Source organism: Hippocampus comes, unplaced genomic scaffold, assembly GCF_001891065.2.
Source record: "Hippocampus comes isolate QL1 unplaced genomic scaffold, H_comes_QL1_v1.1 scaffold135, whole genome shotgun sequence".
NCBI lineage: Eukaryota > Metazoa > Chordata > Actinopteri > Syngnathiformes > Syngnathidae > Hippocampus > Hippocampus comes.
Genome location: NW_017805583.1, coordinates 365,176 through 386,312, shown reverse-complemented (window position 1 = coordinate 386,312; position 21,137 = coordinate 365,176). Strand labels below are relative to the sequence as shown.

Below are 21,137 nucleotides of genomic sequence, written 5' to 3'. Positions count from 1 at the left end.
TATGATGACACCCACAGAATTGGTCTGCTGTGCCCCGATCAGATTTACCAAAATTGCTATTTAGATATGATCCAAGCAGACATAACTTTAGACCAGGGGTCTCAAACTCAGGCCCTGGAGGGCCGCTGTCCTGCATATTTTCCAAGTCTCCCTGTTGCAACACACCTGATTCAAATGAACAGGTTCAATATCAGGCTTCCGCAGAGCTTGCTGATGATCTGATCATTTGAATCAGGTGTGTTGCAACAGGGGGACTTGGAAAACATGCAGAACAGCGGCCCTCCAGGACTGGAGTTTGAGACCCCTGCTTTAGACCGTGATTCTGCCTCAAAATCAGGATTTTCACGTGCCATCTACGAAAAGAGAGCCATAGATGTTGATTTTAGCCCGAATCCAAAAATAAATATATTTTTTTCACTGTTTACTTATTTACTTAGGATTATACGTCACTCTGGGTATTCACATGCTAAATGATAGCACTCTTATTTACTGCCTTGAAAAGTTGTTCCTGTCATTTAGAAAGAAAAAAAACAACAACTCAGTGTCATTCAAAGTTGATACATCTCTCTTCCTAACACGCACAAAGAAAGCACTTCTTGAAGGTTGGTTGTGTATGAATATTATTACTGTTGTGCATCTGTGTGAGAAAGGGAGATAGACTTCTAAGGCATCTTTATTGCGGTGTTAAAGCCCAGGTAATGCTGCCGAATAATGCATGATAAGGCAAACAGAGGCACTGCTTTCAAAATATTCTAATGTGATCAGTGGAGTGGAAAATAAAGGAATGCGGATGGGTGAAATGTCTTCCTCTTCTCCCTACTTCTTTACAGAATTAACATTGCCTCTTTTTTTTCCTCTTTTCAGTTTTTGCGTGCCCCTACCACTGCGGTAATATGTTGTTTGCACGGACCTTACTCCAGCCACTCATGAATTTCTTTTTGTACTTTAAACCCGTGTATATTGTATAATTGATCGTTTTATTTCCATCAATTATTGATTTGCATCAGTGTTGGTTCATGCGTCCATGTGCACTTGCGTGGCATCGATAGACCCAGCATTTCAACCCTGATTTTCCATTTGCAAAGATCTCTTGGAAGTTGCTGAAAAAAAAAAAGCCTCGCATCAGAGTCAAAACTGAGATTGAGAGATCACCGGATTTCTTTATTCACATAAGTACTTTGGAATTACAGTGGTGCCTTGAGATACATGGGACCGGATTTACGAGTTTCTTGAGATACAAGCCGTTTCCTGAGCTACAAGCAGTGGAGTCAATTCACCTAACTTCACAATAAGTAGCAGTACTGAAAATATTGAAATTCATCCAAAAAAAGAGGCTTCAGACTAAATTAAATTTGGTAATTTGAGGGAAGTTTGTATCAAACTGGTAGCCCTTTGCGTACCCAAGAAGTATCTCTCAGTTTCAAAAAGGGCGGTGACCTCCTGCTCTACATATACAGTGTGTGTGTGTGTGTGTGTGTGTGTGTGTGTGTGTGTATATATATATATATATATATATATATATATATATACACACACACACACAAAACAATACTACATTCTTTTATATGTTTCCTATTTCAAATTAAATTATTTTAATGAAAGATACATCTGAAAGAACTTCCTGAAACGTGGATTTATGCAAATTATGAGTTTGCTCATTCATTCTTTTGTACCTGCAGTATGTGTTAGTTATGCGAAATTCACTTTTGAATTCAGTAAGTGAAAGGCATACTATATTGCAGGGCTGAATGTATATGTGCAAATGTTAACTGCTTATTTGCATTTGAGTTGACCCACCGTTTTGTTGTTAGATGTGTCAAAAGATGGAATACACATATTTCATTGTTTAACTCACACGATTATGACACTGAAGTTCAGCACGTTGTGGGCTGAGGCTTGGAGTGGGAGGGAGCACCGAGCTTGTCAAACATGCACTCTGTTAATTTACACATGCCATGCAACCTTCTCTGCACAATATCTTCTCATTTAGTTTTAGCCACACTTGCGATCCCGTCGCTTCGTTGGTCTCAGCAAGTTGTTCTTCCCGTCCACGGATTAGGTACTGTTACGAGGAGCCAGAAATTTCATCCATTCATTTTCCAAACCACTTTATCCTCCCTACAGTCGCGGGGGGTGCTGGAGCCTATCCCAGCTGTCTTCGGGCGGTAGGCGGGGGACACCCTGAACCAGTTGCCAGCCAATCACAGGGCCCACAGAAACGAACAACCATTCGCGCATACACTCACACCTAGGGACAATTTGGAGTGTTCAATCAGCCTGCCATGCATGTTTTTAGAATGTGGGAGGAAACCGGAGGACCCGGAGAAAACCCACGCAAGCACGGGGAGAACATGCAAACTCCACACAAGAAGGCCGGAGCTGGAATTGAACCCGGTGTCTCAGCACTGTGAAGTCGACGTGCTAACCAATCCACTACCGGGCTGCCCCCAGAAATTTCAAATGGAATTCCGTGAGAATAGTATTGACTCAAATCGATTCTCAAGACTTGACATATACCTCACTGGCACAACTGCCTCATGCATCACTAGCCAAACTGGTTGTTAATTTTTTAGCAGCATCGAATGCTCATCGCCAACAATTTTGAAACTGACGGTATATTTTATGGAATTACTTATTTTTACTGAACCTTTATTTATCCAGGTATATCAAGGGAGAATAAGGAAAACAGCAGAGGAAAACAAAACAAAATAAAAGCAAATACAATTCATAGAAAAACTGTACAGTGTGATTTATTTAGGTAGTAATTCTTTTCTTTCTCCGTTTATTTCTCCTGCCATCTTTCTGATAGAAATGCATTGAGAAGCCTTGCAACATATCGACAGTGAGAAACTCAGAAGTTGGAGTATTTTAGATATTCTTGGCTGTTAAAAATGTTTGATCGGTAAAAACAATTAAAAATGCTATTGTCTAAATAGTTTTCGGCCCACATATAATTTTTGCAATTTTTAGCGTATTCTGCTATACGTTGTGCTCTCTGAACATCGTTTAACAACTTCTTTTGGTGATGATGAAGGTGAAAATGTGTTTTCATACAGAGACGACGTGCAGCGTTCTATCACTCAGGCATGGGATTAGATTAATTGAGTGATATATTAAATTGCTTCTTACAATGTGGAGATAGAACAGTAAAGTATACTATCAAATGCAAACTGCTTTGTTTATTCATAACAAATGCAAGAAAAAAGAAAGCACTCCTCAGCGGCCCACATATAATTTTTGCAATTTTTAGCGTATCCTGCTATACGTTGTGCTCTCCGAACATCACTTAACAATTTCTTTTGGTGATGATGAAGGTGAAAATGTGTTGTCATACAGAGACGATGTGCAGCGTTCTATCACTCAGTCATGGGATTAGATTACTTGAGTGATATATTAAATTGCTTCTTACAAGTCAATGCAGTACTGTTTGTGGCGATAGAACAGTAAAGTATATTATCAAATGCAAACTGCTTTATTTATAACAAATGCAGGAAAAAAAAGAAAGTGCTCCTCAGATTGCAGGGATAAAGAAGTTGTAGCAAGCATTAAAGCCAGAGAATGTTGCAGACATGCTTGGTTGAAAAACCGTGTCATGTCCATCCCTGCCAAAGTCACTCTCGCATTACCTCCCTGTTTTTTTTTATGCAGAACTGCAATAGTAAGAGGCACAAAAAGCAACTACATGTTAAAAAGGTATTAAATTTGTATAGTTTTAATACCTTCAGGTAGGGGAAAATATTCAAATGCACCCATTCCTTCTTGTTCGGGTTTAGAGTGATTGAAGGAATTTGTGATTGAGTTTCCACACAGTGCTCCCATCTGCACATGCCAGCCCTTATCTGCCTTGATATTAACATGCCTCTTTCATTAGAAAACCAGCCCATTTCCTGGTTTATGGGTAAAATAAGATGCAGAATGAGACAATAAAGTGCATTTGTGTTTCAGTGGATGCATTATGAATAAGTAATTGTAAGTGCCTGCCTGGGCTGTGTCGTTCTCAGGAAGATAATCACTGCCTATAACACACTCTCCACCCCGTAACACGGCTCTGCCCGATGTACTAACTCTATTATGTCGGTGAATATTGAAAAAGGGATCATGACTTTATAATATCCATCTGCATTGGCGAGAAGAACGGATGGGGAGATGGATAAAAAGGACGAAAATCGGGTCACAACTGCTTTTTCTTTATTGATTTGATTTTGTAAATTTGGGCACTGATTCATGAAAGGGGAAATTGTACAACTCAAGTTGTCACTCTTTCTGAATGTTAATGATTAGCTCGTATCGATAAAGGTCTCTTGTTCTTCTGCTTGAAAGGCCCAAGAAAATCCAGATACTCCAAAGTCTGAAAGAAAGTGTTAGCTTATGCTCAGTGATTTTCAATTTAGAGTCCCGTATACAGTAATGCAAGGGTGTCAAGCTCGTTTTAGTTCCGGGCCAATTTGGAGTTACATCTTCCCTCGGAAGGCTGTTATGAAAGTGAAACCACAAAATTATTACTTCTACACAACAAATTAATAGATTTTTGGTTTTGAAGTAAGTCAAGTCAATTAAAATAGTTTGTTCAGTTATTGCTCAAGTGAGGGTAAACAGGGTAACAAAATTATTGCAAAATCCCAACGTTATTTATTAAACATGACAATTTGACATTTCGGTACAGATTTGAGCAAGTTGACACACATGATTTGCTTTTGCGGGCCACATAAAATGACCTGGTGGGTCGGATCTGGCCCCCGGGCCTTGCGTTTGACAAATGTACAGTAATGTATTTTAAACCTAACTTGAGGGGTTCTTCACAGCTGCCTTCTTCCATTTGTGTCCATGATAGTCATTGGTGAAAATTTTCGACAATTCATACTGTAGACGCATTGGTGAATGTTTATTCATAGGGAAACACTGACTTGACATGTCCATATTGCAACATTGTGGTTGGATTCCAACTACAGAATGCAAATTTGTGAGTTGTCTCCATCTCTTCTGTGGTAAAAGCCGCATTTCTTCCTAGTTTCAAATTCAAAGGGTATTCAATAAGAGGCGGTTGCGCGCAGGTGCCGTGGGTTTGAATGCAGTGGTGCTAGTCGCAGGTGTCGAGGGACTCTGGGTCGGTCATGACAGAGAGAGAGCGACCACCTGGCCCCCAGAGTGTGTGCGCATCACACCGCGATCAGTGTCACTCCAGTGTCCAACATGATGGTTTCTGAGGCTGTGACACGTGCACGCGTACACACAGGATGAGACACACTCAGGCAGAAAGATGATTGGCAAGTCCTTTTTGTCCCACCAGCCACACTGTTTTCAATTACCCTATAGAAGAGCATGAAGGGGGAAACGCAAAGTGAATATGTATCAACTAAAAAGTCAAATGTCTTTTTACATGCACAAGGGGAATTAAAACCTCAGGAATGGAATTCTACACAGATTGAATTGACATATATGTTTTCACATATTACATGTGTGTAAATGAAATGGTTTGCAAGATGTTGCAAGACACAAAAGCTGCAGCACCGTTCCAAATAATTATCAAGAAAGAAAACACACACACACACACACTTGCACATACATGTGCACACGCGCGCACACACACACACACACACACACACACACACACACACACAAAGACAGCCATATAAGTCTGGCTGAGAATTTTGTCCCGAAGGTAAAATAACTTTCACTAGCTGCAACCTGCTTAAATATCCTGCAAATTAATCAAGAACTTGCTCAAAGCTCTTGCAAATTGAACCATGTGAGAATGCAAAAAGCTTTAAGCTGACATGTGTTTATTCCTGCCTTCACTTTCCCGCAGCTCTTCTCTCTTCTTTTGAATGTGCTCATTCTCTTTATATTTCTCCAAATATTAAATAACCCCCCCCAGCCCCCCGTTTACTTATGCATTGCATTTTGGAACTATTCTCCAAAGTCCAAATCTTTTTTTTATGTCACATTATATTGTATAAGTTATTAGCACATGAGCAGTGTCGCCACTGTTACCTTAAAAAAAGTAACTTAGTTACCATACTGATTGCTTCTTGTATAAGTTATTAGCACATGAGCAGTGTCGCCACAGTTACCTTAAAAAAGTAACTTAGTTCCCATACTGATTGCTTACGCCACTGTTACCTTAAAAAAAGTAACTTAGTTACCATACTGATTGCTTCATTTTAAAAGTAACTGAGCTAGAGTACAATAAGTTACTTTATTGCTTACATTCACCAGATGCCAACAACGCCTCCTCGACATAAAAATGACAAGGGATTTTGCCAAGAATTTGGAAGAGCGATTTTAATGTTTTTGTTCAGGAATAAATTCTTATTAAAAAGAAAATAGAAAGCCTTTTTTTGCCTCAAGATAAACACACGTTTGTTTTTGTTTGTTGAGGCCTGCAATGCGTGTGAATTTTATATTTGGCACGGTTGTGATGTCAACTCAGGTAAAAAACGGCTGGCGACAATGCAACTGTTTCTGGTGCAAATCTTTGCATCAGCTTCCAAACTCAAAGAAGTTGAGGAAGAAACTGCTTCAACTTATTTTTGGACAAACTCCGAAGCATTTCCGAACCTCAGGTGAATTTCATCAGACTCAACACAATCGAGACATTGTGGCCACAATACACAACATATTGGTTATTACCAATCAGAGGAAAGCTGTTTTCCACACAATCCATTTTACATAAATATGAATGAACATGTCTCTTCTATAAATACGTCATTAAAAGACGATTGGATATGTATCTCGATGTATTTTAAAGTCCAACAATCTGATTTTGTTCAAGTCATTGCACTCGCATCTTTTAAATGAAAACCCGATTCACGTTGTTTTTATCATTGCAGTGCCCTCGAATCAAACAAACACGAGACACGCGGCACGTGTTTCTGTCAGTTGTCAGTGCAACGCGAATCCATCTGTGACGAGTTGATAAGGTCCGTCGGTATTGACCTGGTTACTGACGTTTCCAGTGACGGACAAATATCCACTTCCGTCGGTGCATCGTGAGTTGTTGTTTTTTAACCTACCCATGATTTGTCATTCATCGCAAAACGCGAACAGGCATCCATCTATTGACAAACCTTCCATCGGTACAAACGGAATGCCCACCTCTGATTTTATAACACTTGAGTGTTATGCATTTGCAAGAAACCAGCATTTTAAAAGGTCTTATTTGTGCGGCACTGAAGTCCACCTCCTCCAACTACTAATCTGAAAGGCCACTTCCGTCGGTGCATCGTGAGTTGTTGTTTTTTAACCTACCCATGATTTGTCATTCATCGCAAAACACGAACAGGCATCCATCTATTGACAAACCTTCCGTCGGTACAAACGGAATGCCCACCTCTGATTTTATAACACTTAAGTGTTATGCATTTGCAAGAGGTCTTATTTGCGCGGCACTGAAGTCCACCTCCTCCAACTACTAATCTGGAAGGGACATGATTCACCTTGTTGACTGTGTGTCCGAAGCTGCGATGCAAATTACCAGGCTACCCGAAACAGCTAAAAGGGCAAAACCGAAAACAAAATGCCACATATGCAATACTTGACTGCATCATGCATCCCTCTTTTATGTCATACTGCGTTACAAGATTTTTGAGCGTTGTCGCCCATGTCATGCATTGTGTATTGGAGATGCATCTATGTAAGGAATCCAAAAAGATACGCAGGGAACAAGGACCCAACGCTAAGATTTACAAGACACAATGGTTCCACAGTTTTAGCGCGACATACAGATCCTCTCTGTGTTTTATGTCCTGGCCAGTTGCTACGGCAACACCTGAAGATAGCTAGTTAACTAAGTGCAGAGGAGATGCTCCCGTTGTGTTGATCAATTATGGATGAGTGAGAGAACTTGGACATGTTAAACCTCTTAGAGTGGATGAAGAGGCAGAATAGTGAGAAAGAGAAGGGACTCAAGATCGACGGGCAGACAGATGAATGCTTTGTGTCAGACAGAGCACGGCTGGGTTAAAAAAGTCAAATGTCGAAATGGTATTTACTTCATATGTTGGACTTTTTTTTTTCCAAGATAAACAACATCTTGCGTTGATCTTCTGTTTGTACTAATCCGTGTTGGAAACATCAAAAACATTTTAAACTCTAACAGACTGACCCGAATGACCCTGGATGATCTCAGGGTGAGCAAATTAAAAGGACTTTTTTTTTAAGGCTTTAAAAGTGCCTCAGCTTGAAAACGAAGCTGAAAATGTTGACTACTTTGCACAATTTACCAACTAAAAATAATGATCAGCACATTGAAGCATTTCAGAAATCTTCAGCAAGACCAGAGTCACCATTCTAAACATACTGCCCGGAGGATGCTGGAACACTATTCTACTCATGCAAAAACCATTAGGGCTTTAGGGCCCAATGAGGAGGAATGGGAAAAAAAATCATTGTGTTGTTCAAGGGAAGAAATAGGAAATACATTGAGAAGATTGTTGGAGATCAATATTCCATTTGGACTCCACGAGTAGACAGGACTGTGGACAGTCTAATGTTTTGCTGGATAAGCAGAGGGAGTGTGTGCGTGCGTGTGTGTGTGTGTGTGTGTGTGTGTGTGTGTGTGTGTGTGTGTGTGTGTGTGTGTGTGTGTGTGTGTGAGAGAGAGAGAGAGTGAGAGAGACAATGTTTGCTTCTTATTTCTATGGCTGTAGACGGAGAACATGGTCACTATTGGAAAGCCTCAGAGCAGCTTGGGGCTTCTTGTCACCAAGCAAGTCGCTTTGTGCAGCTGTCCATATCTATTGAGGTCAGCTGGGCTTTCTAAGTTGTTGAGGCCAAAAACAGAACCTGAAACAGTGGACCATAAGACATTGGTGCGCTGGAGCATTTAAATAAAATTCAGCAGAACAACAGCAAATCACTATTTCATCATAAAAGGCTTGCCATTCAGCAAAACTGTTATTGTGGAGTCTAAATGATTAGGTTGATTTCAGAGCCAGCGAGAGTAATCTTGATGAAATACATTTTTGGTCGGTTCGAGAACTCATCAAACTTTAAACTGCCACCTGCATGTGTCATGTCAGTCACTAACATATTCAGTCCGAATCAACATTACATTATTTGACCCATTTGTTTTAGATTATTATTCATCGTCATCATCATCAACATAATGGTAATTGTCATTCTCAACATTTACATGACTGTATTCCTGAAATGTATTAGGTCCATCCATGAAACTAACAATAATAATGATAATAAGAGCACTAGTAATAATCTCAACAACAAAATATCAACATTTTAATATCATAGTTGTATGATTATGAAATCTCTCTTTTTTTTAAAGTATTACAGGAATTAAATTCATTTTAAAGTATGAATTATATATTTTTAAAGGATAATTTCAAGTGAATATTACGATCATAAATGTGTAGGATGAGCACGATCTTGTCATCGTATTTTTTTATTTTTATTTTGTTTGTTTATAACAAATTTGTCAAACAGTCAGACAAACAGACAATGCTTTTTAAATCAATCTAATCATCAGAAAGATTACTTTAATGTGATCTGAGAAAAAATTAAACAGACTAAAATAATCTTTTTTGGGGAGGGGGAGGGTAGGGGTGGCATGTTCAATCGTATTACCAGAACTGTTTTAATAAGTATTTGATGATATTACCTGAAAATAAAGGATTTTTTTTTTTTAATTCTTGAATTGTCACTACATTTTTTAAAAATGTTTTTATTTTTAGTGTGGTCTCCTTTCAGAGTGGTTGACAAATGTAAAATCCGAACACAGTGGACGTAAATAACACGAACACAGTGAAACACAAACAGCGGTTCCGCCTTCACTCAAAATGTGCGATCATGTGCTAATCGAGTGAAGATTTTCAAGAACCATTCAGAAGCAAGTACACCTATACTGTACCTCCTAAATGTGAGCCCTCTGGCTCCTTCTAAGTGAGGCACACGCTTTCATAGCTTCCGGAAAGGCAATCCTCAGTGGCCAGGCAGCCTTCTCAACCCAAGGCAATGGCCAGCTGCTTTGGCAAGGGAGTTTTGGGCTCATTTCCCCTCAGGCCACCTTACACTCAGGTCAACGTCCCATCAGAACATGTGTGGCCAAACAGGAAGCACATGATATGTTTTGCTCTCTTGATGTCAAGCAAATTATGGTTATTCACTTACATTCTTGAAAGTGGAAAAAATAAATCTCCACTATCCCATGTCACATGCGTAGCCGACGACATCATCCGTAAGGGGATTTTTCGTACAGTTTACCTTTATGAATGCATTTTGCACATGCCATTGTCACGCATGAACCCCAGTGAGTCTATTTCTGTTCTTGCAATTTCAAGTGCAGCATGCGCTCCGACTTTCCTGAATTAATGCAAATAAGGGATGCCGCTACAATTGGCCCGGACTCAGGTACATTCCATCCAACATTGGCACACAATGGCCCATACATATAGGGAGAGATTTGTCTCAAAATTATTCACAGAAAATATCTTTGTGATTTTCGGATGTTTTGGAAATCCACAAATGTGTCCGTGATTTTCATGTCTTATATCCTCAAATATATGTGCGATATTCCCATTTGGGCGGGGGGGGGTTGCCCACTGCTGTTCCAGGGGCATAAAAGCAGTCGTAGTAACAGAAGAAAAACGTCATCCGGCTTCAAGGCAAACCAAGTTTTAGAGAAACAAATTACGATTGTATTTTGTTTCTCAACTTGTGTTAAATCAACATACAATAGCAGATCAGAAAAAGGCTGGTTTTCCGTTTTTCAATTTCCATTTATTAAACAAGAAAAGGGAGATGGCTCATTCCCGTTCAGCGGAGACAGCAACGCTGCCTCCTCTCTGACGCTGGAGTTATGGCCTTTCCACACATGCGAATATCTGAGACCTGTGTCCGTCAATATCTTGAAACGGTATGTGGCATTTGTCTCGAAAATAAATGGCCGTTGCACGCTGATCCCCCAAAATAAAAATAACAAATTGAACAATTTACTTGAAGGATTGAATATTGACAAAAGATAAGTCATGAAAATGGTCACTCAATATTACCAAGCGTGTAAATCTCACATATATTTGCATGTCCCGCACTTATTTGTGGATCGCTTTGCGCTAAACTTGTACTGACACAAAAACAGGGCCCAAAATGTTTGCAAGTTTCCGCCTTACTTGCAGGGTTTTTCTCCAAGTAACGCCTCCCCATGCCCCCTCCCACACACACACACACACACACACACACACACACACACACACACACACACATTCTAAAAATGTGCAAGTTGGGTTAATAAGTGACTTTATTGTCAAACGGTTGTGCTCTGCACCTGACTGACTGCCAATCCAGGGTGTACCTTCTCACTCATCTGGTATAAGCATACCTCCTACATACCATGACCCTAAAAAGGACAACCAGTAGAAAAAGGATGAGTAGATGTTGCCATAATTTATCTCATTCGTTTTTGTGTTGGTGTTCACAATTTGCAGTGTCGTATTGTGAAATGTTTGCACCATGGCTCCCTATTGCCTGGGGAATGCTACATACAGTGTGTTAAAATAGTCTGAAGGTTTACACTTGTGTTATATTGTTAACCTGTATGACCTAAAAGTTGCAGCTTCATTGTTTGAATGGAAGATCAGGTGCAAAGTCAGAGTAGTGACATGATGTTATGCCTAAAACGGCATAAATGGGATTTGGGGAGTGGAGAGTGTTTCACTTTATCCTCCCCGCCAGCCCGGAAAAAAAATTCCACCCCCCACCCCCACCAGTGTGCACGCACACTGACGCAATCATGCGCTTACCTACTCATGGTGGCTCATTAATCAACGCCAGATTATCAGGAAAGTGACACCTTCATGATTGCAACGTAGCTGGGGAACTTTCTTTCATAGGAGTTGAGTTGTAAAGCAGATGCAAATTAGCGAGTTTACTTAAAAGTGCAAGCTAGTTTATTATTCGGGTTACAGTACTCCAGGGTTTGTGGCAAATGGAAGAAATGCATCAGGAATATGTAGGCCAAACTAAATAGATAAAATGTCGATAACTTAGAGGTTGCATCGTTGCAAAACGAGAGTAAATGAACCATTAGTAAACACAGTAACTCAAGTTTAGGAGTTGACTAATTACGGTATTTTATAGAAGGCGGGAGGCAGTGGGTCAAGTGGCAGACGCTGAGCGGAGTACAGCATTACTGTGACAGTTATTGTTAATGTGTAATACTTATCTTGTAACGTGACTTTTATTATGTCCTCCTCATTCATCAATAAAGTTAAAAGATTGTTTCAGCAGTGTTTTATTGCGTCCCGTATTATTATTACAGTGAATAACATGCTCACACTTGTCGTGCTGTAAAGAAGGCTCGGATGCCACTTAATATGTGAGCTGCACTGTTCATAAAGGTTTTACGGTGGCAACAGTTTGTCGTGACCGCATGACAGTCCGCAGACATGTGCGCTGCATGTCATCTCATTCATACATAAATATGACAAGGCCCTGCATCAGGTCCTCGGAATGACTCTCGAAATCAACACTGAATGCAGTATTATGCTCATCTTGAATGTATATTTTAAAATCACCACCCTTGCCGTGGGACAGCAATGATGGAAGCATCGGAAGTGGTCACACGTTAACACAAACGATGGGTGTGGAAGGCGGCCTCCAATTAGCAGATCTGTCATCACCACATCCAACTTTGCATCAGCCAAACGTAGAGGTGTGCTTGCAGTTTCCTCAAAAAGCAGAGCACTGTACTTTGCCCGGTTTGACCTCCTGTATGGACTCGAGATGATCAGTTTCTTTTTCCACCATGTTAAGGACTCACTCACTGATTTTAAAGGGAATGAGAGGAGCAGCTTCGACTGTTGGCGAAACATGTTGGCTGTGTTCACACTCATGACGGCGCAAATTGTCCATTTTTAACGGTGCCAAGCTGTATGCGTCTGGAAAAATACCAAAAGTCAGTCTGTGCAGATTTAGGATACATGTTGCATCACTCGTACTGGACAAGAAATAGAGCCCTCTTGTATGTCTCTAGGGTGGCCTGGGAATGTCTTGAGCCCACCTGGAAGTGGCTGGGAGTAGAGAAGTCTAGCCCTTCCTGATAAAGCTGCTGCGTGACCTGACCCCAGAAACCGGAGGAAAATGGATGGATGGACAGTTTGACCCTAGAAGAAATTATTTATCGTTAAACGATTAACTAATACTGACTTTTAAGGTTTTTAACTCTTTTGAAATTAGAGATTCAACTTCCATGTCCCAATAAATCCCATTATTCAACATGTATGATGACAATGACTTTTAAAAATAGAGATGGCAAGATCATTGAATTTTCATTTAATATAGTTTCAAAGTATTCTCATGTATGGCTTACAAAGGGTTAATATCAAAAAGGGAGGGAATGCAATCAAGTTAGTCACTTTTTAATGGACTCTCACATTATGCCTGCACTCTGTCCAAACATGGAGCATGCCTCTTCCTCCACATCTGTTAAAGAAAAAAAAAAAAAGGAGAAGCAACTCTTTTAATCTTTAAACGCTAAACAAGCTTGAACTCCTGCTGTCGCCTTCATTTTCTGTCTAAAAGCATATACTCGTGTGCCTAAATATTTCATTACCGGCACCCGATAACACTGGGTAAGGCTGTGGATAATCAAAAGGTAGGCCCTATACAGCAAGGCGGGTGTGCGGTTTGTTTCTATGGCGTATTGTCAGTGTGTTCAACACCTTTTCCTGTCTTCAGACTAATTCCGTAGCTATACAAGTGCAAAGGTCCTTGATGGGTTGCTTCCTGTGCTGCTCTGATCACATTGGGCGATTCTGACGTCACCCGAGTTCTCGCGCAATCCTGAAAAATCAACGTCTTGACAATGATTGCTCACAAAGAAAGAAAGATTGTGTGTGTGTGTGTGTGTGTGTGTGTGGTTGAACGGTTCATGGTTGTTCAGGGCAAGGTGGCCTAATGTAAATTAAAAAGCACTGCCTGATCCCATTTGACCCTCCTGACCCCTCCCGTTCACAGTCTTAATGCGACCATTTGCTTTGAGGTACTCACCCCACATAATTCAATTTGTCCGAATAAATGAGAGTGCACACATTTCATAAAGGCCATGCTCCCACACGCCAAATCTTAACAAGAATACCAACAAATAAAACACAACACTGAAATTAGCTCGGTTAAAAAAAAAAAAAAAATGCCATACTTCGTCTCAGTAGAGCTTTATTACCGCTTTCTTCTGTAAATGAAAGCGAGCAATTATTGCAAGGTGGCAGTATCATATTATTATGATGGCCTCGGTCCCCTAGATAGTCATCAATCTCCCTCAATCGAGCTGTCACCGGTAGGCAGAGATCCAGCTGGAGAGCACTGGCGAAGGAGAGGAGGTGGAGGAGGGAGGTGGAGTTGGGGGAGTTGGGGGGGGGGGGGGTACATCATCATTAATTTGAGGAGTGACCCCGGGGGCTTTTCACATGTCTCAACCTGGGACTCTCCAAGCAAGCACAGTGCGTGAACTGGAGGAATAGAGCTTGACTTTTGGGGTGCTAACCAATGTGACGATGACAAGGTTGTGATAGGCTAAGACTAGATAGATAGATAGATAGATAGATAGATAGATCGATAGATAGATAGATAGATAGATAGATAGATAGATAGCAGAGTGGGAGGGAGACAGACAGAATTAATTATTTTCAAGTGTTGAGGAATAATAACAAATGTATTAATGAGGCCGAATGCACCAAATACATGCACTCTGGGAAATGACTGGGCAATTAATTGTTTAAAATCCACTTATGATACTCTTTTCATACATTAAAACAATATGTTTCATTGCTGTTGCCCCTGCACAACGAAAATGAATAATAAAGTTACAGACGGATCATTTTTAGTGACAAACTTGTGACGTCAGAGCCACTGCCTCTTAAAACAACCTGCATCTGCTGCTGACGTCTTTTATACAACTTTTTTTTTACAACGCAAAAATACATATGGGACAACAAAGTTGTCATTCTGGAAAACGATAGCTTTTGCTACTGTATTTTTATACATTTATCTGACATATTTTTAATTAAAAAAACGCCGCAGCGTTCTGGTTTTCTGTATTTTATTTATTTATTTTCTTTGAAAGGTGTTCGAGTGTGGGGGCATTTTACACAAATTAAACATGCTACTGTGCTTCGCCCTATAAGCATCCAAGAAGCCTGTGCTTCCCAATCAATTGGGACAGTCAAGCAGCAGCAGCCTGCGCGAGAGTGGAGACCTTCAGTCTCGCTTTATTTCTGGATATTGGGGGACCTCTCTACCATGTCATATCCACAATTTGGATATCCATATTCGCCTGCTCCACAAGTAAGTTAATTCAACTTGTTTTCATCGTTTTCATCATTTGGCTGGAACGGCAGCAATTGGTGATCCCGTCGATCTGTGTGAAGTGTTTTGCTCACTTTGGTCAAAAATATGAGACACGTGTCGCGGATGAGAACGGCTAGTTTCTCTGCACTCATTTGGCACATGCAAAGGTAGAAAACCGAGGGGAGCAGAAATGGAAACATCCAGTGTGGTCTTCACTAAATTTGAACGGACATATAGGCTTAACTTTAACGGCATTACGCGCGTGACAACTTCTGTACAAGGCATGTTCTAAACTGCAATTTTTTTTAGATTTTGGCTGTATGCCATTGGCAGACGATGTTATCGTATTTTTAACGCATGTGCATACCTCCTCACGTTACATTCAATTTGCAGGGAAAATACGGCTTTTATGTTAACGCGCAGTGTATCGACATCTTTTAAATAATTTTTTGGGGGTTTTCTTTTTAGTTTGTCTATTCGGCAGTTCATACAATTAATTAACACTGTATTCAATCCAAAATGATATGTTATTTTAAATAGACCTCTGCTTCTTATGCATGAGCCGAAACTTTGTTGCACAATATTTGATTTGATTTTTCAAATGACGTTTTCTTTCTGTTTGTGCAGTTCCTCATGACAAGCAACTCTCTGACCACTTGCTGCGAGTCTACCGGCAGATCCATCGCCGACTCCGGAGTGGCTGCGTCGGGGCAGACGCCCGTCTACTGCCCCGTGTATGAGAGCCGGCTCCTGGCGACCGCCAGACATGAGCTCAGTTCGGCCGCCGCGCTGGGCATGTACGGGAGTCCCTACACGGGCACTCAAGGATACGGCAACTACGTTACATATGGAACGGACGCCTCCGCTTTCTACTCGCTGGTGAGCGCTTTCTATTTTTTGGCAGTGATAAATAGACCCCGCAGTCGCACCTCTCTGTTTAACAAAGCTGCCACTGTCTGCATGCTGTGCTCATGTTGCATTTGACCACTTCCCAAATTGGCATTCAGGAAACTCATTTGGCGAATGGATAAAGACATTGCTCTTTTTTTTTGTTGTAAAAGTGCTTTTACTTTTCACCTGCCTTGAATCAACTAAGACATGCAGAGGCAAGTCAGGCTTTCTGAGAACGTCAAGGAGTGGGGAAAAAAGAAAATATGTGGGAATTTACAAAGGTGCTGCGTTTGAATAAAGTTGCACAGACAAAATATTACTACAATGTGTTGTATTGCAGAATACACATTGTATCGATATTTATGCTCATTTAAAAAGTTTTAATGTTTTTTTCTGAACTTGTGGTAAAGCATGTGATTTTGTTTGAATTGAGCTTATAAAGACAGCACAGTTCGTAAGTTATTATTGGTATATTTTAATTGCACTTATATTGTTGCTGTACAATCAGAAACCTACTCTCCTTTTAGCTCTATTTTTAGAAACCACTTTGCACCCAATTGTAAAGACAAAAAAAAAAATGGTTTGACAATTATCGGTTTCAACAGCTGCAGTGAACCATTGTTGTTTCATGATTATTGGGGGGAGTATTAAAAATTGTTCTCAATTGTATAACTAACTACATGTTCCTCCTTTCAAGCTAAGCATTATTTTGTTCCAGGGTACCTTTGATACAAAAGATGCCACGGCCTCTGCACATGCAGGACTAACCCAAGCGACAGCCTACTATCCCTATGATCCAACTTTGGGACAGTATCAGTATGACAGGTAATCTGTGTCGATATGACCAGACTAAACTGGCAATAAGTTGGTACCTTTATTTTGAGTTTTTTGGTTGCTTATTACGGAAGCACGCAAGAGCTGTGAATTAGTTACTCTGGAGATGCGTCGCAGAGTTTCATTGTGTTGGAAAACTGGGACAAAAAGTTTGGAAATGACTTTAAACACGTGAAAATTTAGTGGGTGGACAACGAACGTTACTCCCTACAGGTTTTAGATTCTAGAAGAGTATAAAGCGTCATATTGAAAAGGATTGAAGTTTGTGGGGTGATAAAATGTAACACCTGGACGTCAACGCTAATTGTCTTTTCTATATCAGCACATTTTACTTGATTTGTATTTAATTGTGCATTACTTATATGAAAAACATCATATAATTGCTTCACGTGGCCAAAAGGGCACGTCTTTTGCTTAAATCACACAAAATCCAAAGCAAACCATGTACGTTTCTATAAAAGGGCTGCGGTGTGTAAGGTAAGGCAGATCTGGCACACAGATGAACAAGGAGGCCTACAGCAATTCCACTTTATCTGCCTGTCTTTTACTGGAGGGCTCATCATTACACCCCATAAAGCAATTTTACAGTCTGTTTTATTTGCTAGGGAACCAAATGCAATGAGGAAAGGTGCAGCTCTCTCGTTTTGATTCCCTTAGCGGTGCTTGACCCTCACTAAGCTATGCAAAGCAATAAGGCCTCCGAAAAGGCTCCCTCGAGAGGGCGTTTACAGCTCTCTGCTGACAGACGATCAACACTGTGCATTTTAAATGGAGGAATATATTTGTGGGAATAGGTAGGCAGCCAGACAAACTACATTTTGAAAGTATCTCAACAATAAATTGATTTTTTTGGGTGTGAATCGATTTTTTAATTTCAAAATGTTGTGAATGACGCGCATGTTTGATGTTGTTACTGCTCTTACGGGCCCTGATTGGATGTATGTTATTTGAGAAAACTAATTTCATCTCGCTCTCATCTTTTCTGCAATAAGCTATACAAAGCAAAGTCCGAGCGGGTTCTCTGTTCTTTTTACTTATGGGCCATTTTTAGAATAGAGTTCAGGCAATTCGAGGAAGTAGAATGTGTACACAGTTGTATTGTTAGTTCAGTTGAGTCCACCAAGGGTAAAAGTTAGCAGAGTCAAATAGATCACATTTGATCTCATTGCCATTGTGGGTGTGTTCTTCTCACGAGCAGATACGGTTCCATGGATGGAGGTCCTCGGCGCAAGAACGCCACTCGTGAGACAACGAGCACCCTGAAGGCTTGGCTGCAGGAACACAGAAAGAACCCTTATCCGACCAAAGGTGAAAAGATCATGCTGGCCATCATCACCAAGATGACCCTGACACAAGTGTCCACCTGGTTTGCCAACGCCAGGAGGAGGCTGAAGAAGGAGAACAAAATGACATGGCCACCCAGAAACAAGGGCTCAGAGGAAAAACGATATGACGAGGATGACGACTGTTCTCAGGAGGATCAGATAAAAAATGAAAGTCAAGAAAATGGTCAGTGTCACTACAGCCGAAGTGGCTCAGTAGTTTTTCAAAATCAGGGGTTTGATGACTCGTGCCTATGATGATGTAAAGGTATTTATTCAGGTTTAAAAATATCAGTGAGGTTCGTCTCGATAGGTTTCTTTTGGGATTGAATTATTTTGACTGTTAAAAGAATAAGAAAAGAAGAATAAGTGTGTCATGTCGGCTCATTTTTTAATGTGATAGTAATTTTGAACAGAAGTTTTATTTTTGTGAAGTAATCATTGTAAAACAATATGATTGGAAGAGCAAAAAAACACTTCAATAAAAACATAAGAATAGTCATCAATGAAGTCAATTATAGATTTTTAAATACCTAAATGAAACAATGAATATATAAGAAGCAAATGTTACCAAAATACATGATGGTACCATATTAAGCCAAAAGCGCGAATGCATACAATTTTATTTCTTAATACTGAACAGGCCCAATTTCTGTGATTGCCACTGCAATTAATGATGATTTTACATGCTGAACAGAACAAACTTCTTTTCATTTGTTTGGAAAAGTGCCTTTTATCAGCAATGATGTCTGGATTCACTGTCTCTAGACTTCTATCGTTTTGAATTGACTGGATCGTGGCTGATGCTGTTCTCAGATACGTTGTTGCCATCCTTCATGCACTGACTGTCTGCGTTCTCTCTTTTTTTTTTTTTTCCCAGAGAGTCGAGGTCAATCCAATAAAGATCTCCAGCTGAGCGACCTGGAAGATTTTGACACGCTGGAGTCAGAGAGTTCGGAGTGTGAGTTAAAGCACAGATATCACATGAACCCTCACATGACAACGACAGGCGACTGTCCCACTGAGCACCTCATCAAAGGCGTGTCTATGAAAATGTCTGGCCCGATTGCAATCGGAGGGGAACAGGATTTGAGTAAGAGTTGCCTAAAAACAAACCAAGAGGAGTTCCAGGCGGAGAGCAGAGTGCAGCCAAAGTCATGTTACAGTCAACAGCCGCAGCACCACATATTAGACGGCAAACCCCGGATCTGGTCTTTGGCCCAGACGGCGACCTCCTTGGTCCAGACTGATTACCCTTCATGTATGGTGAGGTGTCAAGTACCCCACTCCTCCTCCCTCAGCCCACCATCTGTCGCTACCTCACCCGCCTCGGGCCTGGACCACAGGCAGGACTCGCCCGTCACCACACTGAGAAACTGGGTGGATGGGGTCTTCCACGATCCCTTGTTCAGGCACAGCACTTTGAGCCAGGCCCTGACACACACCACTGTATCCTGGAGCAGCAACACCACTAAAGGATCCGTCTTGGAAGCGGAGAAAAGTCCGGGAGTTCTGCAGCATGACCAGGACTCGTCCAAAGACAGTGCCATGAGTTTCAAAACTATTAACAAACTCTTCTGTTCGTAAAAACACAAAACACCAAAACAAATGATTTATTTAAAAAAAAAAAAAAAAAGGGACAAAAAAAAAAACTGGGATAGAAGCTATACGTCACCCTTTTTTTGCTGGTACATTCTTTAACACAAGTGAACTATTCCAATTGATTGAGATTCTTTTTTCCAAAGCACGCGCACAAGTTGTCGAATTGTATATGTTTACATCTTGGGCAAATACCTTAACGTTTACGGTATTTATTATTTATTTTACTTTCGTCCCTGTACGCATGCATATATAATTAAAATAAGTTGGAGGATCACTATTAAATAAAAATGACAAAGGTCTCACGGATGCACAGCTTTTCAAAAGTTGGATGAGTTTCAACATTATTCACTGAAAATAAAAAACAAAACAGACGGTTCTGAGGAGAAATTGTGCTTTTCATTCAGAATCGGTGTCCATGGATGCTCAAGAAGAGAGACTTTATTTATTATTGATTTTTTTTTAAATACAGATAATTAATTGACGTTATCCATATCATTTTAACAACAAACCCAAAATAGGCATAAGGGTCTGCTTAAAACGTTTCATTTGAGAAGCAAGACAGCCCACTATCGAAGCCCCGCCTCATTAATTCCATCTAAACAGGCTGTAATTGGGATGTAGGTGGACATATTTCATGGCACCTCATTGATTTCACCTCTCATCTCCTTGTCTCTGATATTCCCCATTCTCAACCTTGTCCATGATGCAGCTGTCAAACCGCTAAGTTATTCGCCATGCGTCCATTAATGTGTTCAGAAAAGAAGCTCCAATGAGATAATTTGAAATTTTCCCTTTTGACATCGGCTCCTCATTTTCCATCAGACAACATCCAGGAAACAAAGGTCTGGATGTGTGGAAAGAAAGTGAAAGGGAGGCACTCACGTTGTCTAAAAGTGAAAAGGGCAAAGGAACTCGAATTAGTTGTTGTAGATAAAAGGGCAAATAGAGGAAAAAGAGTCAAGGGTACTTGACAGTAATGGCGAAAGTGGAGATCTCATGGGACTCTGTCCTAGAAGAGCAAGGAGAGGAGGGAGGGGTGCCTACGGAGAGGAATTTTAATGGGAAAAAAAAAGCATCCATGATTGTGCCCCTTTTTTCCCCCTGCAAGGAAACGAATGATTTATTATATTAGAGCCACATTAATGAACTTATTCATTTTTATAAAAGGTGGAACACAGCATTTTAAGAACAAAG

General features: G+C 40.5%; 1 protein-coding gene across 1 annotated transcript; it reads left to right on the top strand.

The window, feature by feature from the left end:
- The first annotated feature begins 14,924 nt into the window (after positions 1-14,924).
- On the top strand, positions 14,925-20,318 carry irx4a (iroquois homeobox 4a). Its single transcript, XM_019879947.1, has 5 exons — positions 14,925-15,291; positions 15,922-16,173; positions 16,904-17,010; positions 18,218-18,528; positions 19,222-20,318. The coding sequence occupies exons 1-5, from the start codon at positions 15,247-15,249 to the stop codon at positions 19,926-19,928; spliced, it is 1,422 nt and encodes a 473-aa protein (XP_019735506.1). The 5' UTR covers positions 14,925-15,246; the 3' UTR covers positions 19,929-20,318.
- Positions 20,319-21,137: the final 819 nt, after the last annotated feature.